The sequence below is a fragment of the Chelonia mydas genome, chromosome 10, assembly GCF_015237465.2.
Source record: "Chelonia mydas isolate rCheMyd1 chromosome 10, rCheMyd1.pri.v2, whole genome shotgun sequence".
Lineage (NCBI taxonomy): Eukaryota > Metazoa > Chordata > Testudines > Cheloniidae > Chelonia > Chelonia mydas.
The window spans coordinates 42,140,858-42,158,196 of NC_051250.2; the positions used below are offsets into that span (position 1 = coordinate 42,140,858).

The 17,339-nt window shown below is 45.0% G+C and overlaps 1 protein-coding gene across 10 annotated transcripts in view; it reads right to left on the bottom strand.

The window, feature by feature from the left end:
• Positions 1–17,339, bottom strand: part of BBS4 (Bardet-Biedl syndrome 4) — a 100,928-nt gene that overhangs the window by 36,309 nt on the left and 47,280 nt on the right. For 9 of the 10 annotated variants that reach the window (XM_007056462.4, XM_043523422.1, XM_027818867.3 and 6 more), the window contains one exon: positions 7,335–7,414. The exons of the other annotated variant lie outside the window; for it this stretch is intronic. In XM_007056462.4, the coding sequence (XP_007056524.1) occupies positions 7,335–7,414 (80 nt within the window). The remainder of the gene's footprint in view (positions 1–7,334; positions 7,415–17,339) is intronic. 10 annotated transcript variants of the gene reach the window in all.

The following is a 17,339-nucleotide window of genomic DNA, read 5'->3' on the forward strand; positions in this document are numbered from 1 at the left end:
ACTATACTCTTTGTCTGCTCTGCATTACAGTTCTGCACCACTGAACAGTTCCGCACCACTGAACAGTTCCAACCTATTCACCAAACTGAAGACATATCAAAAAGTGCAACATATGTGTAAAATGAATGACCTGCAATCAAGCAAAGTCAAGACCTTTCCTCTCACTCTCTTATGGGAGATGTTTGCTCAATACAATGTCTTTCTGTTGCCTCTGCAGTACCTTTGAGAGACTCTGCACTATGCAATAGAGTTATAATCATCTGGGAAAACCTATTTGTCACTAGAGAAAAAGGGAAGCCTGTATTCATTTTGATATTTGAGTTTTAAAAGGCAGTAAGGAGAATCAACTGGGAAAAAACACAGTTAAAAGTAACTGTTGTTCTTCAAGATGTGTTGCATGTCAGTTACACTACAGGTGTGTATATGCCTTGTGCAGCGGTGCCAGAGAGTTTTCCTTAGTGGTACATGTGGTACCTGCTCACTATCTAGCTCTTTGTGCTATGAGCAAGGGTAAAAAGGGCGGAGTTGCTCCACCTTCAGTTTCTTCACACTAGAACCTGTTAGTAGGCTCTGATGCATCAGGGAAGGAGAGTGGGTCATGTAATGGACATATGCAACACATTTTGAAGAACAGGTAAGTAACTGTTTTTTAGTTATTTGAGTGCTTGCATATGTCCATTACACTGTAGGTGACTACCATGCTGTTACCTCAGGAGGTAGAGCTCAGAGCCTCATTGGAAGAGAGACTGTAGGACCACCTTGCTACATTTGCATCTTACCTTGAAGCGGCAGGGAACGCATAATGTCTGATGAAAGCATGAACTGAGGACCACGTTGTTGCTGTACTGATGTCCACGATTGGGACATGTGCCAGAAACGCCATTGAGGTTGCATGTGCTCTGGTTGAGTGCGCTGTGAGTCTATCAGGAAGCATTACTCCTTTAGCAGCATAAGTCACCACGATGCAGCTGGTGATCCATTTAGAAAGTCTCTAAGTTGTGACTGGATGACGCCTCATATGTTCTGTGTATGGCACAAAGAGCTGGGAAGAGGCCCAAGAGGGCTTTTCCTATGCAGGTAAAAAACCAACAAGCGACGAACATTGAGAGTGGTGAGCCTTCTCTCACCCTATGCACATGCAGCTTTGGAAAGAAAACTGGCAGATATATAAATCGGTTCATGTGGAATTCATAGATCACCTTGGAGAGGAACTGAGGGTGTGATCTAAGTTGGACCTTGTAGAAAACAGCATACAGTAAATCAGTGACCAATTCATTCAGTTCACCTACACTCCTGACAGAAGTGATGGCCACTAAAAATGACACCTTTGTTGATAGGTGTAAAAAAAAGCATAACACCAAAGACTTGATGAGAGGTTCCATAAGTGCAGACGACACCAAATTCAAATCCCTGGAAGGTGTTGGTTCTCAGACCGGTGGGAATAATCTTTCCAGACCATTCAAGAATCTGGTAGTGATGAGGTGAGCGAAGACAGTCTTGCCATTTATTAGAGGATGGAAAGCTGAAATGGCCACCAAATGTACCCTAACAGAGCTGAATGCTAGATTGAACTCTAAGTTTCAAAAGACAATCTAGGATTGTCTGAATGCTGGCCTGAGTTGGACACACATTCTGGGAGGCTCCCCACATGGAGAAATGTTTTCACTTAGGTAGGCAGCTCTGGGGGAAGGTTTTCTGCTATTAAGAACATCATTCTGGACAGCCACTGACCAATGCACTTCCTCTGCACTCAACCACTGATGAACCATGCTGTGAGGTGCAGTACCAGAGGATTCAGGTGCAGCATGGATGCATGTTCTGCATTAGGAAGTCTTTGGTCACTGGCAGTGGTAAGGGTTCCTGAGAGGACAGTTTGTGGAGGTCTGAATACCGCGTCTGTCTTGGACAAGCTGGAGAAATAAGGATCATTCTCCTGTGATCTTGCTTGAGTTTGATGAATACCTTGGGAATCGGAGCACTAGTGAGAACACATAGAGGAGGTCCTCTTCCTCCAGAAACAGGAAAGGTTTCAATACTGACCGACGGCTGTGACTTGCCTTAGAAGAGAAATGGGGACACCTCCTGTTTGACGGAGTCATAAATAGTCCCATGGACAGAAGGCCCCCTGTGTGAAACACCCAAAACTAGAACGTTCGTGTTGAGAGACGTTTGTGATCCAAGTTGAAGGATCTGCACAGACAATGCACCAGGTCATTTTGAACTCCTAGTAGGTGAGATGCCTTGAGAGTGACCGAGTTCCAAATAAACAGGTTCCATAACTTGACTGCCTCCTGGCAAAGGCTGTTGGACCTGGCACAACCTTGCTTGTTCTCATAAAAACACTACTGTGGTGTTGTCGGTGAGAACCTGGACAGTCTTGCCTTGGATGTGAGACTGGAACTACTAACATGGATAAAATATCACTTGCAACTCTAAAACATTTATGTGGAGCGTGGCTTAGTGAGCAGTCCACAACCCCTGGGCCTGGACGGGGCTTGGATGTTGTCATGGCTGATTCCCCACTCTGGCACTTTGAGTGAAGAAGGTGGGGGCCCACAAGGACTCTAACAATTTATACTGGCCACTCCAGGCTGGTATTAAACTCCCAAGGTTACAGCTTCTCTCTGACCTTGGATGGGTAAATGCTGCCACTACCCAAGTGCAAACCCCCCTTACCCCCCGCCCTGGCCTTTTTGAGAACCCAGGAAGGAGCACTTGGGAATTCCTTCCTGTGGGGTACCCTCAAGCCCTTTCACCCTCCCTTTGAGGAAGAGCGGAGAAAGAAAAAGGAAATCAGCTGTTGCCACCAGCTAATTAAACAACATATGCACAAACCTCTTAGGACACAAAAACCCAATCCTGTTCTTAAAAAAGGTAAATTTTATTAAAAACAAAAAGAAAAAAATACATCTGGAACTTAGGCTCTTGCTAGATTTAAAAAAAGCAAATATAATAATTAAACATCACAAATGGTTTTCTTGAGATCCAGCTTAAAGGTTACAAGCAAAACAAAAGCACCTGGGGTTAGCACAGAGGAGTCCACAAACCATATAGAAATAAAAGAGATAAACCTAATCGCGTCTTCCTAGACATTTCTTGGTCTACTTATATAACTGTGGTTTCAAATGAGGAGTTTCTAGGTATGACCTGATGGTTTTCCATACCTGGCTTAAAGTGTCTTACTGCATTGCTGCTCTGTGTCTCCTCTCTGGGAGAACAACCACAGACAGACAAAGGGAAAGTTTTTCCCAATTTAAAAAATTCTACCACTCCCATTGACTCTTTTGGTCAGGTGCCCACTCCCTTCCTTTTACCTATGGGCTTTTTTAACTCTTTACAGGTAAAGCATGTAGAGAACAGCTATTAACAGGGATTTTGTAGCTAACTGGCTGGTTGGGTGTCCATAAAAGGGAGCTATCTCCCCCACTTCATTTATCACAGATGTGCTCCCCATCCCATGGCTAAGGCGTCTGTTAACATAGTCATGGATGGGAGAGGGGGAGAGAAGGGAACTCCTTTGCACTCATTGGATTGGCTCATCCACCAGTTCAGAGAAGACAACACGGTGTCTGAAACACAAACCAGCTCGTCTCAATGGTGAATCTGAGGATGGTAGACCAAGCTGAGCCATGCCTGCAGCAGTCTGAAGTCTGGTGTGTGGGGTGAAGTATATACATGCCGCCTCATGACCTAGAATCCTGAGGCAATCCCTTACAGTGGTCTGGGGATGCTCCTTGAGGAAAACACATAGGTCCTGCAGAGTTTGAAACCTGGAGAGAGGAAGAAATGCCCTGGCAGATGTTGAAATAGGTATACTGTAAGTTAAGGGTAGTATACCAGTCTCCTGGACCTAGAGAAAAGATAATCGTGGCCAGGGAAAACATCCAGAATGTCTTCTTGACATACCTGTTCAGGTTCCAAAGATTTAGGATTGATATTAGACCTCCTCTGGCTTTGAGAATGAGAAAGTGTTGGGAACAAAAACCCCTGACCACTGAAGAGGGGGCATGTCTTCGATAGCTCCCAAAGAATGTAGAATCTGCACTTCTTGCCTTAGCACAGACTTGTCAGAGGGATCCCTGAAGAGAGACTGGGAAAAGGGGTGGGAATAGCAAGGAAATGCAAGGTGTATCCTGATTCCCCCATGCTTATTACCCATTTGTCCAAGTTGATGGACTGCACCAGGCATGTAGGAAATTAGATAACCTGACCTGGAAATGCAGGGAAGGGCCAGAGAGATCTAGGTTGGGTGACATGCTGTCCTCAACATAAAAGAGTCAAATCTACTGGTTCAAGCCCTTGGGATGCCTCGAACCTGAAAGAAGTGGAAGGCATCTATGTCCTCTGCAATCTTTGCTGTCTTTTAGATTGGTCAGCCTGACGGAAGAGGTAGCATTGCTGTCTAGACTGGTATGGAGAATAATATTTTGTCCTCGTCATTGCCAGTAGAGATTCAAGGATTTCAGAACTATTCTCGAGTCCTTCAGAGTATGCAAAGCCTGATCTGTTTTGGATGAGAACAAGGAATACCCTTTGAAGGGGAAGTCCTCAGTTGTCTATTGCAATCCTTCAGAGATGCAATCAGGAGGACTGGTGCATTCTTAAAGTTGTCACCATGATCTCGGCTGCAGTCTACCACATCCAGGAAAGCCTGCAGAGATGAATGAGTGATGAAGCAATCCTCAGCCATGACTAATTCAAACTGCTCCCTTGAATCTTCAGGCAGCTTGGTGACAAAGTGGGATATAGCTTCCCAGTTGGACAAGCCATAGCACAACCAAAAGGCATGACAGTTGGCAATCTAGAGTTGTAGACTGGAGGAAAAAATTATTCTATGGCAAAAGAGCTCAAGCTTTTTTAGTCTTTTTTGTCCTGGAGGTAGCCTTAGCCTGGACCTAACGACTTCTCTGATTCACTGTGGCCATTGTTAGGATGTAGCTAGAACTACTCAAATCCCAGGGATGGAGCCTGGTATTTACGATCCATTCATTTGGCCACCAGAGAAATGGAGAAAGAGGTCTGGCATATCGTTTCAGCTGGCTGTATGATGGCATTGTTCACAGGCAGGGCTACCTTCCCTGCCGCAGAGAGATGGAGAATGTCAATGAGTGTGTGTGTATTCTCCTCTACAGGTTCCAGAGAGGCTGCCATTCTCCTGAGTAACTCCTGGTATACTTTAGTCATCCAGTACTGGGGATGATGCCTCCTGTGCCAGGACCTCATCATGTGATGAGGAAGAGGCGTGAGGTGTTTGCCCCCAAGGCAACTATTAAGGCCAACCCCGGTACAATATCAGGCCCCAGGCTTGTCTGGCCCAAGTGTCCCAATTCTTGGACAATCTCTTCTCAAAGCCACAATAATGATAGCAATGACGGGAGTAAGCTTTAGACTCTGGGTACCAGGACACCTGAGAGTTGACTTCAGAGTCTGATGACGACTTGGATAACCAGGGTGGCGTGGTGCCTGAAGGAGTCATTGGCAATCTTAATCAGGACCTATGTCAGGAGCATGGTACCAGTGGCAGCATGGATGGCTTCCTGGCTGCTGTTAATATGTGGTGTAAGGAATCCAGAGCCGGTCCCACACTAGTGGGCAGTATCGAGCCTAAGGCAGACAGTGCCATGGATGAATGACATGGTGTCAATGATCTATTCTAGAAGGCTACATTGGTACTGCACAAGGTCTTCGCTTTGAAGCAAAGGCAATGGCAGCACTGACAGGCATGTAAGTCTCTAGCCATGATGTAAGCCTCCTTCATAGTTGATACCAACATGAGCTGCTGATCTGTAGTGATCAGGGAAGACTGTTCTGTAACCATCGAAGTAGCCGTCTTGATGGTCCCTGAGAGGGCACCGCAGCTGACGACCTAGGTCTCTGAGTGACCCGGTACCGGGGAGTAGCAAGCCACAGGGCATCCTCTACCTTTGGTACCTGACTGACACCCTGTGGAAGAATCCTGCACCCTAGATGTCGAGAAGCCGGATGCAGACTTCTGCTTGGGCTTTTGAGACTCTCTAGGCCATGAAAAGGACGGACCCAGAGATGGGGATCTTCTGAGACCTCTTTCAGCTGATATGACCAGGAGAGCACTTCAAAGAGCTTCCTTTAGATGATCAAGGTGGCTTTAGTGTCTTAGTTCTAGTCTTTAAGCCATGAAAGATAAAGCACCCATCTCCGATGTGGCCCTCACCCAAATACTTGAGGCAGTAGGAGTGAGGGTCATTAACAGGCATAAACTTCTTGAATTCTAGGCAAGGTTTGAATCCCAGGGACCCACCAGCTGGAAAAATCCCAAAAGTAGGGCTAAATCAAATGAAATAAACTTAAAATTATAAAGGAATAAAAGAAAAGAAAAGAAATCCAAAGACTTTTGAGAAACACTAGTTAGATCTCAGAGTGGTAGCCGTGTTAGTCTGTATCAGCAAAAACAACAAGGAGTCCTTGTGGCACCTTAGAGACTAACAAATTTATTTGGGCATAAGCTTTTGTGCGCTAACACCCACTTCATCAGATGCATGGAGTGAAAAATACAGTAAGCAGAATATACATTATAGCAGATGAAAAGATGGGAGTTGCCTTACCAAGTGGGGGGTCAATGCTCACGTGCCAATTCAATTAAGGTGAAAGTGGCCTATTCTCAACAGTTGACAAGAAGGGGTGAATAGCAAGTGTATTTTTCACTCCATGCATCTGATGAAGTGGCTTTTAGTCCACGAAAGATTATGCCCAAATAAATTTGTTAGTCTCTAAGGTGCCTCGTTGTTTTTACTAGTTAGATCGAGTAGTAGTTCACAAAGAGCACCAATGATCTGACCACCAACGGTAAAGAGGCGTGTGGCCAGGGATGGGGCCGTCCCTATGGTTACTGCTAGGGTAAACTCTCTGGCACTGGTGCACAAGGTGTGCCCATACCTACTGTGAATGCACATACGCAAGCACTTGAAGAAGAACTTAAAAGTGTACAGATTTGTAAACAAGGCTAAATATAGACAAAGTAGTTTTCACATTTGCTTTACCTATATTTTCTCTCTGTCAATTCAGGAAAGAATGTAGTTAGGACCCATACTACTCTCTACCTAAGAAGACTAATTCGGCAAATACCATTTTTTCCCCTTACGTTTTATACCTAGAAATGCTAACCAGATGTCTAGATCCTTAAGTACTATAAATTGTCGTAGCTCCATTGAGGTCGATAAGAGCGACACATATTAACACCAGCTGAGACTCTAGCCGAACACGTTTACCACAACTCAGACTTCCTATAGAAAATACAGATCTGGCTAAGGAACTAAACAATGAAACCAGTAAACCATTCCCCACTGACCAGCTCTTACCTTACACGCATCATAATCTTTGCAGATATAGTGCAGGTGTATCAGCCAGTTCCTTCTCTCCAAGATTGGCAGCTCTGGCACTGTGTGGAAAACATTAGCAGAACACACATAACATTGAGAAATGATCCGGCAGAGAACACTCATGCATGTAGGGTAACCAGATGCCCCAATATTATCAGGACAATCCCGATTTTAGTGACTGTGCCTTATATACGCAACTATCTCCCATCCCCCCAAAAAAGTGTCCCGATATTTCACACTTGTTATTTGGTCACCCTACACACATCAGGCCAGAAAAATGTCTCTTTGGTAGGGAAAGTCTCCACATGCAGGACAACCTAAACTAGAACTGCACCAGGGAGCGCTATTAGTCTCTTGACTCAAAACCTGGAGTCTGCCCTTCAGTGTTAGAAAGCAAAAGGAGTTCCAAACTGATGGATAGAAAATACTGTTCAATAAATAGTCTAAATAAGCCTCTTTCACTGAAAATCCGAACAACAGCACTTCATAAGATGTGAGACATCTGCTCCTTCCAGCACAGCTTGCTGGAGCAAACAATGCTAACACCCTGCCTTTGCATACATTATAGTCTAATGCAGCAGTTCTCCAACTTTAGCAATCCGAGGACCCCCATTTTGATTCAAAATTTTTTTGCGGACCCTGAAACCCCCGCTCAGCCCCAGACCCTGCCCCTACTGCAACATTTCCCCCAGCTGTTCCCCGGCGAGCAGAAGGTGATGGGAGGGAGGGAGAGGAGATGAGGAAGGGAAGGAGAGGAGCTGATCAGCAGGGCCCGCAGACCCCTGGAATACCCTCGTGGACCCCAGTTTGAGAAATGCTGGTCTAATGCCAACAATGGTTTCTTGGGTTTTGGGCTTCCACAGATGCAGAAAGAGCTTTGGGAATGGACATGCTAGGGAAGCTGATAATAATTTAAAGAAGCCAAATTTACTTCTTTGAAACTGTGCAAGATTACAAAATGTCACACCTTTGTGGGATATGGTGAAGCCACTGATGAAAAATCTCTTTGATGTAGTGAAGAAGAAAGAGAAATATGCTCCATTACATCAATTCTAAGGAGCCTGCAGCAGTCATGGCAAGTCACAAATGGGTATTGCTTGGCTGGTAATGCTCATGTTGGGTTTAAAATTTTAACCCATTCCTGTGCATTTCTTTAAGACTTGAAATATATTATTTGTTTGTCATTTCTGCAGTTCAGATGCTGGTAGCCCAGAAGTAACCATAGCAACTGGCAAAAAAGGTAAATGCTTGCAAGTCAGTATAATGACAGAAGAGTAGAAGCAAAGCAAGACAAAGATTGTTGCAGCAGCAGGAAGGATGATAGAGCACTAGGACACCTTCCTCCCTGTCCCCACCCCGTGGAATGCAGACCCATCTATACAGCTGTCAAACTGAGGTGTGCACTTGGCTTTCATAATAACAGCACAGACAGACAGGAATACCACTTTAAATTTTCCATAGCAACTGCCACCAGCTTTCAGCACAGGTCAAGATCAGCTAGGAGAAAAAGGAAATCCAGCAGATTTCAGAAATCCAGAGTGAGTCAAGGCAGGAGATCCAAGTATTATCATCTTTTAGAAACTTTTAACTTAACTAATATAATTTACTAATTTACTTTTAACTTCATGATTTGCAGCGAATAGGAAACATGCATTCTGTACTACCACTGTGGCGGTCTCTCACAGCTCATTGCTTCAACGTGTGAGAAGCAGAGAGTACTTAAAGAATGCAGGTTAAAAACAAGGAAAACAGCACCATCACCCACCTTCCCTACCCCCTCCAACTTTACCTGACAAGTTTCTCCAGCTGTGTTACAAACACCACTTTGAATAATTGAAATGGAAAGAATTTTTAAAAGCCAATTTGTTTTTCACACTGCATTCCCAGACAAATCTATGTTAAGATGGCAGTACAGTTAAGAACAGCACACATCAGTAATTTATAACAACACACACTACAGGGATGATTTAATTATGGCAAAAAACCAGCATTTTAAGGCCCAGGAAATTCAGAGTTAGACTTAAAAGAAATCAAAATATGTTAAGGTGTGGAAATGCACAGTTGGGCACCCAAACAACCTTAACTCTGCCCTGTTGTGGCACTATGCAATGACCCTATAATTATGTTTAAGATTAAGGTTTTTTCACTGTTATTTTTAGTAAAAATCACGGACAGGTTGCGGAGAATAAAACAAAAATTCATGGGAGCCCAGGACCTATCTGTAACTTTTACTAAAAATAAACGGGGGGAGGGCTGGGGATAAGAGGGGAGAATGACAGCTGATTGCAGAGCCAAAGGCCATTATCTTTAAAAACTCATGGTGATCGGGGGAGGTCCTGGATGACTTGAAAAAGGCTAATGTAGTGCCCATCTTTAAAAAAGGGAAGAAGGAGGATCTGGGGAACTAGAGGCCAGTCGGCCTCACCTCAGTCCCTGGAAAAATCATGGAGCAGGTCCTCAAGGAATCAATTTTGAAGCACTTCAATGAGAGGAAAGTGATCAGGAACAGTCATCATGGATTCACCAAGGGCAAGTCATGCCTGACTAACCTAATTGCCTTCTATGACGTGTGATATAGCATGGCCAGAGGGCAACAGGAGAGTACTAGAAGGGAGCCTTATTCCCTGTAGAGGGAAGAAAGTTTGCTATAGACTAATTAGAGCACCTGAAGCCAGTCACATGATAAAAACCCCCTGTTTCAATCAGACCAGGAGGAGTTGGAGCAGAGAGCAGTTTGGAGAAGTGCCGTGGCTGGCTAGAAGACCAAGACCCTAGGTAAAGAGACATCCGGCTTGTGCAGAGAGAGAGAGAGAGAGAGAGCAGGAAACCCCACAAGCTGAAGAGCAGGAGAGGGAAGTAGGCCAGGGGAAGGAAGCACTAGTTCAAGTGGTTTACCACTATCCCTAGGGCCCCTGGGCTGAGACCCGGAGTAGAGGGCGGGCCTGAGTCCCTCCCTCTCCACTACCCTTCTCTGTGTTACTAGTGGGACAGTAGATACCCTAGTTCTGGGGCAGGAAACTGTGCCCTGAACCCACCCCCCCAAGAAGAGGAAGTGCAGGACCCATCTTAATCGTACTGGCAATTTGCCACAGACGAGATAACTGACTGTGGATGAGGGGAAAGCAGTGGACGTGTTATTCCTTGACTTTAGCAAAGCTTTTGATATGATCTCCCACAGTATTCTTGACAGCAAGTTAAAGAAGTATGGGCTGGATGAATGGACTATAAGGGGGACAGAAAGCTGACTAGATCATCGGGCTCAACAGGTAATGATCAATGGCTCCATGTCTAGTTGGCAGCCGGTATCAAGCAGAGTGCCCCAAGGGTTGGTCCTGGGGCCAGTTTTGTTCAATATCTTCATTAATGATCTGCAAAAACAAAAAGGAGACTGGTGGCACCTTAAAAACTAACAGATTTACTTGAGCATAAGCTTTTGTGGGTAAAAACCCCATTTCTTCAGATGCCTGGAGTGAAAATTACAGATGCAGGCATAAATATACTGACACATGAAGAGAAGGGAGTTACCCCACAAGTGGAGAACCAGTGTTGACAGGCCAATTCGATCAGGGTGGATGTAGTCCACTCCCAATAACAGATGAGAAGGTGTCAATTCCAGGAGAGGCAAAGCTGCTTTTGTAATGAGACAGCCACTTCCAGTCCCTATTCAAGCCCAAATTAATGGTGTTAAATTTGCAAATGAATTTTCGTTCTGCTGTTTCTCTTTGAAGTCTGTTTCTGAAGTTTTTTTGTTCAAGTATAGCTACTTTTAAATCTGTTATAGAATGTCCAGGAAGATTGAAGTGTTCTCCTACTGGCTTTTGTATGTTACCATTCTTGATGTCCGATTTGTGTCCATTTATTCTTTTACGTAGGGACTGTCCGGTTTGGCCAATGTACATGGCAGAGGGGCATTGCTGGCACATGATGGCATACATAACATTAGTAGACATGCAGGTGAATGAGCCCCTGATGGTGTGGCTGATGTGGCTGGGTCCTCTGATGGTGTCGCTAGAGTAGATATTGGGACAGAGTAGGCAACAAGGTTTGCTACAGGGATTGGTTCCTGGGTTAGTGTTTCTGTGGTGTGGTGTGGTGTATAGTTGTTCAGACTGGGGGGCTGTCTGTAAGCGAGGACTGGCCTGCCTCCCAAGGTCTGGGACAGTGAGGGATTGTTTTCCAGGATAGGTTGTAGATCGTTGATAATGTGCTGGAGAGGTTTTAGATAGGGGCTGTACGTGATGGCCAGTGGTGTTCTGTTATTTTCCTTGTTGGCGTGTCCTGTAACAGGTGATTTCTGGGTACCCGTCTCGCTCTGTCAATCTGTTTCCTCACTTCCCCAAGTGCATACTGCAGTTTTAAGAATGCTTGATAAAGATCTTAGAGGTGTTTGTCTCCGTCTGAGGGATTGGAGCAAATGCGGTTGTATCTTAGGGCTTGGCTGTAGACAATGGATCGTGTGGTGTGTCCTGGATGGAAGCTGGAGGCATGTAGGTAAGTATAGCGGTCAGTAGGTTTCCGGTATAGGGTTGTGTTTATGTGACCATCACTTATTTGCACTGTAGTGTCCAGGAAGTGGATCTCTCGTGTGGACTGGTCCAGGCTGAGGTTGATGGTGGGGTGGAAATTGTTGAAATCCAGGTGGAATTCTTCAAGGGCCTCCTTCCCGTGAGTCCATATGTTGAAGATGTCATCAATGTAGTGCAAGTAGAGGAGGGGCACTAGGGGACGAGAGCTGAGGAAGCGTTGTTCTAAGTCAGCTATAAAAATGTTGGCATACTGTGGGGCCATGTGGGTACCCATAGCAGTGCCACTGACTTGAAGATATAAGTTGTCCCCAAATCTGAAATGGTTGTCGGTGAGGACAAAGTCACAAAGCTCAGCCACCAGGTGTGCCGTGGCCTCATCAGGAATACTGTTCTTGACAGCTTGTAGTCCATCCTCATGTGGAATATTGGTATAAAGAGCTTCTACATCCATGGTGGCCAGGATAGTGTTTTCAGGAAGATCACCAATGCATTGCAGTTTCCTCAGAAAGTCGGTGGTGTCTCGAAGACAGCTAGGAGTGCTGGTAGCGTAGGGTCTGAGGAGAGAGTCCAAATAGCCAGATAATCCTGCTGTAAGTGTGCCGATGCCTGAGATGATGGGGCGTCCAGGGTTTCCAGGTTTATGGATCTTGGGTAGCAGATAGAATACCCCTGGTCGGGGCTCTGGGAGTGTGTCCATGTAGATTTGTTCCCGTGCTGTAGCAGGGAGTTTCTTGAGCAGATGGTGTAGTTTCTTTTGGTATGCCTCAGTGGGGTCAGAGGATAGTGGCCTGTAGAATGTGATGTTGGAGAGTTGCCTGGCAGCCTTCTGTTCATAATCCGACCTGTTCATTATGACTACAGCACCTCCTTTGTCAGCCCCTTTGATTATAATGTCAAAGTTGTTTCTGAGGCTGTGGATGGCGTTGCGTTCTATACGGCTGAGGTTATGGGGCAAGTGATGCTGTTTGTTCACAATTTCAGCCAGTGCACGTCTGCGGAAGCACTCTGTGTAGAAGTCCAGTCTGTCATTTTGACCGTCAGGAGGAGTCCACACAGAATTCTTCTTCTTGTAGTGTTGGTAGGAGGGCTCCTGTGGGTCAGTGCACTGTTCAATGGTGTGTTGAAAATATTCCTTAAGTTGGAGACGACGAAAGGCTTCCAGATCACCGCAGAACTGTATCATGTTCATGGGGGTGGTGGGGCAGAGAGTCCCCGAGATAGGACAGACTCTTCCGCCAGGATAAGTGTGTGGTTGGATAGATTAACAATATTGTTAGGTGAGTTGAGCGTACCACTGTTGTAGCCCTGTGTGGCATGTAGGAGTTTAGATAGTTTACTGTCCTTTTTCCTCTGTAGAGAAGTGAGTGTGTATTGTAAATGGCTTGTGTCGTTTTTGTAAAGTCCAGCCATGTGGAAGTTTGTGTGGAAGATTGGTTTTGTATGAGAGTATGTCCCTCGATACAGTAACATGGCTACCCCCTGATAGTTGATACCATGCAAGGCACTAAATTTAGCTGTATGGCGTGGAAATCCATCAATCTCAACAAAAAACTCGCACATATACAGACAAACATCATCTTCCTCTCCAAGTACAAACAGATAGACATCATACCAAATGGACTGAAGGTAAAAAATCCATTGCAATCGTCATACTACACAGACTATGGTGAGAGACTGTGCCACACACTCTCAAGGAAACTGAAGAACCATCTGATCAGCACCCTGTACCGCAGACAGAAGATCAAGAATGAGCTCTCAAAACTGGAGACCTACCAACACTACAAGAAGAAGAATTCTGTGTGGACTCCTCCTACTGGAAGGTAACTCCCTTCTCTTCATGTGTCAGTATATTTATGCCTGCATCTGTAATTTCACTCCATGCATCTGAAGAAGTGGGGTTTTTACCCACGAAAGCTTATGCTCAAATAAATCTGTTAGTCTTTAAGGTGCCACTGGACTCCTTGTTGTTTTTGTGGATACAGATTAACACAGCTACCCACTGATACTTGACATTAATGATCTGGAGGATGGCGTGGATTGCACCCTCAGCAAGTTTGCAGATGACACTAAACTGGGAGGAGTGGTAGATATGCTGGAGGGTAGGGATAGGATAGGATACAGAGGGACCTAGACAAATTACAGGATTGGGCCAAAAGAAATCTGATGAGGTTCAACAAGGACAAGTGCAGAGTCCTGCACTTAGGACGGAAGAATCCCATGCGCTGCTACAGACTAGGGACCGAGTGGCTAGGCAGCAGTTCTGCAGAAAAGGACCTAGGGGTTACAGTGGACAAGAAGCTGGATATGAGTCAACAGCGTTCCCTTGTTGCCAAGAAGGGTAACGGCATTTTGGGCTGTATAAGTAGGAGCATTGCCAGCAGATCGAGGGATGTGATCATTCCCCTCTATTCGACATTGGTGAAGCCTCATCTGGAGTACCATGTCCAGTTTGGGGCCCCACACTACAAGAAGGATGTGGAAAAATTGGAAAGAGTCCAGTGGAGGGCAACAAAAATGATTAGGGGGTTGGAGAATATGACATATGAGGAGAGGCTGAGGGAACTGGGATTATTTAGTCTGCAGAAGACAAGAATGAGGGGGGATTTGATAGCTGCTTTCAACTGCCTGAAAGGGAGTTCCAAAGAGGATGGATCTAGACTGTTCTCAGTGGTACCAGATGACAGAACAAGGAGTAATGGTCTCAAGTTGCAGTGGGGGAGGTTTAGGTTGGATATTAGGAAAAACTTTTTCACTAGGAGGGTGGTGAAGCACTGGAATAGGTTACCTGGGGAGGTAGTGGAATCTCCTTCCTTAGAGTTTTTTAAGGTCAGGCTTGACAAAGCCCTGGCTGGGATGATTTAGTTGGGGATTGGTCCTGCTTTGAGCAGGGGGTTGGACTAGATGACCTCCTGAGGTCCCTTCCAACTCTGATATTCTATGATTCCATGAAGCCCCATGGTGGGAGGGGGGACTGACAGCCCAAGTCCTGTCATGGGAGGTGGGGGAAGTGACAGCCCAAGCCCCAGCTGCAGGGGCGCCCAGCCCTGGTTCCAGCCCCAGCCACGGGCACACAGCCCCGGCTCCAGCTGCAGGTGCACAGCTGCAGCTCCAGCGCAGCCGTGCACAGCCCCAGCCCAAAACCTGAGCGTAGCCATGCAGGCGCACAGCCACTGATAACTGAAGCCAAAAAGTCACAGAGGTCCGGTAAAGTCACAGAATTTATTATTTCTGTGACCGCCATGTTAAATCATATCCTTAATTATGTTTAAGGCATTTTAGCATTTGTGGTACAGGATTAGATGAGCCTAAGTTTTGAAGTGTTTCCTTTTTCTTCTCCTTTGGGTCACTACAAGGGCAGAGTTAAGGTTCTTGCTTAAATAGTTCTTGATTTGTTCAAAGTTGTAGATTCATCAGGAGGTCTGGCAGGATACAGCTTTCACTTTGCAATCCTCTTCAGTTATGCAGGGTGCCTACAGTTCTATAATGTCCTTCATGTGCAAGTTACCTAGGCTGCAACAGTCCAACAAAACTTTCTCCTTATAGGACATTGTTGGCAAGGTTATAAACTAAGATATTGTAAATCACAAAAAGTGTAGTAAATTGGCCACTACCCAGTTCTAAATCCCTATACATATTAGACTGATATGGATCATCAATATTTCAGCCATAGTCAAAACTGTAATATACTTTGCTAGTGTTGTACTGCACTGAGCAAGAAAGCCTAGTAATACAGTTTAAAATTAGAGCATTCTAGTCCTCCCATCTCTCCAAGGCCACAAAAGACAGACCACTTTAAGTTAGGTTTCCCACCTTTCCAAACAGATGAGAGCTAATTTTCTCAAAAAAGATATTTTGATAAAGAGCATAGTAGTACGATAGATAAAACAAGGAAGAGTAACTATCTTGATTACAGCTAACAGAGATCTTTCCAGTGCAAGGGGTCAGTGGGCATTTTCTGAAGGAAAGGGAGATAATTTACAGATACAAGAGAAAAGGATATGAATTCCTAACTGTTTCAGTGTCCCTAACTACAAAGAAAGGGCATACAGCAATTGTTTTTTTTTTTCTATGCCTCAAGGATTACTGGTTCAATAGCCAGGTATTTTTCTACATTGATGATTACCCACAGAACATCTGAACTAGAGAGAGCTGGGCTGGCAAGCAACAGCAGTGTGTCATCTCACATACAGAGACTTTGTAATAGCCTAAAAAGCACGGTTTGACCAGACCAACTCCTGGGGGTTGCAGTGAGAGGTCAAAGAGCAGAGATGCATGAGGGCACCATGTCTCAACCCTCTAATGAGTTTGAAAAAAGATGATCTGGAACTATTTATTATAGCAGCACACTGAAGACCTCTACATGGCATACTATGTATTTGGAATCCCATCCTAATTAGAGACCGAAACATATACTCTCATTTGACTTGATCTTATGGTATTCTCAGCACTGACAGACACTATTGAATGTGGCTGGGCCCTTGCCAGGTTCAGGGGAGTACATTTATCAAGCTACTCATGCAGGTTCTACACCATTCCAGCCAGACATAAAACAGACTTATCTGTGAAGCAGTTTGTCCAAGACTCAGGTCAGAGTTGGCCTGAATTTTTACCTCTGTGTTAAGGAGGGAGACTGCTCTGTGACTTTCACCCTAATCTTCTCTCTTATGGGATTACAATAGTGCAAGTCTCATTCAGCGAATCAGGCAGCGAGTTTGGCATCAACGTATGCTTGAATACTTCAGTCAACACAGATGCCAGATTCTCCGATGTGGTTTGATGGAATCCAAAGGGGAATCCGTCCAGACTCACTGCTTTCCTGGTGGCCAGTGATTGATTGCACATCCCAGTTCCACCTATGTGATTTTTCTTTCTGACAGTGCCTCTTTAAGGAACTAATTGTAGTGGAAAACACAGACAGAACAGTATAAGATGTCCAGGACTGTGTGTCTTTGCAGCACTGTCATCTCTCTTTATTTTGCTTGCCCTATTATAGATTTTTCTCCAAGGACTGAAACTCAGAATTCATACCTTCTGTGAAAACATCCACATGAAATTAATTAATCTGTGATTCTTCATATTGTGTAATTGCAGCATATATATATACACAAGCCATTAAACAGCACTCTTCAATTTTAATTAAAGGCTTATGAAGCCACTGGAGTGTTAGAAATATCTTGAAAGGCCCAAATACAGGGAATGAGATATCAGAAGAAATGATTCCAAGAGCAGCAATCATTCTCTAGAAGAAGAGGATGCCAGGTGCCAAAAAGGACTGCCTTTATACTGTGATCATGGCTAAAGTACACAGGCCTTCAAATTGACTTTTCATTTGTCCCTACATTTTCTCAGTTGCGCCAGCTGAGTGGGGGACCTTAGCATTGCTCCAGCTCAGAGCTTTGATCAATGGATGGCCAGACATTCCTCTTGGGGTGGAGAAGAGATTCACAGATGCCTCCTG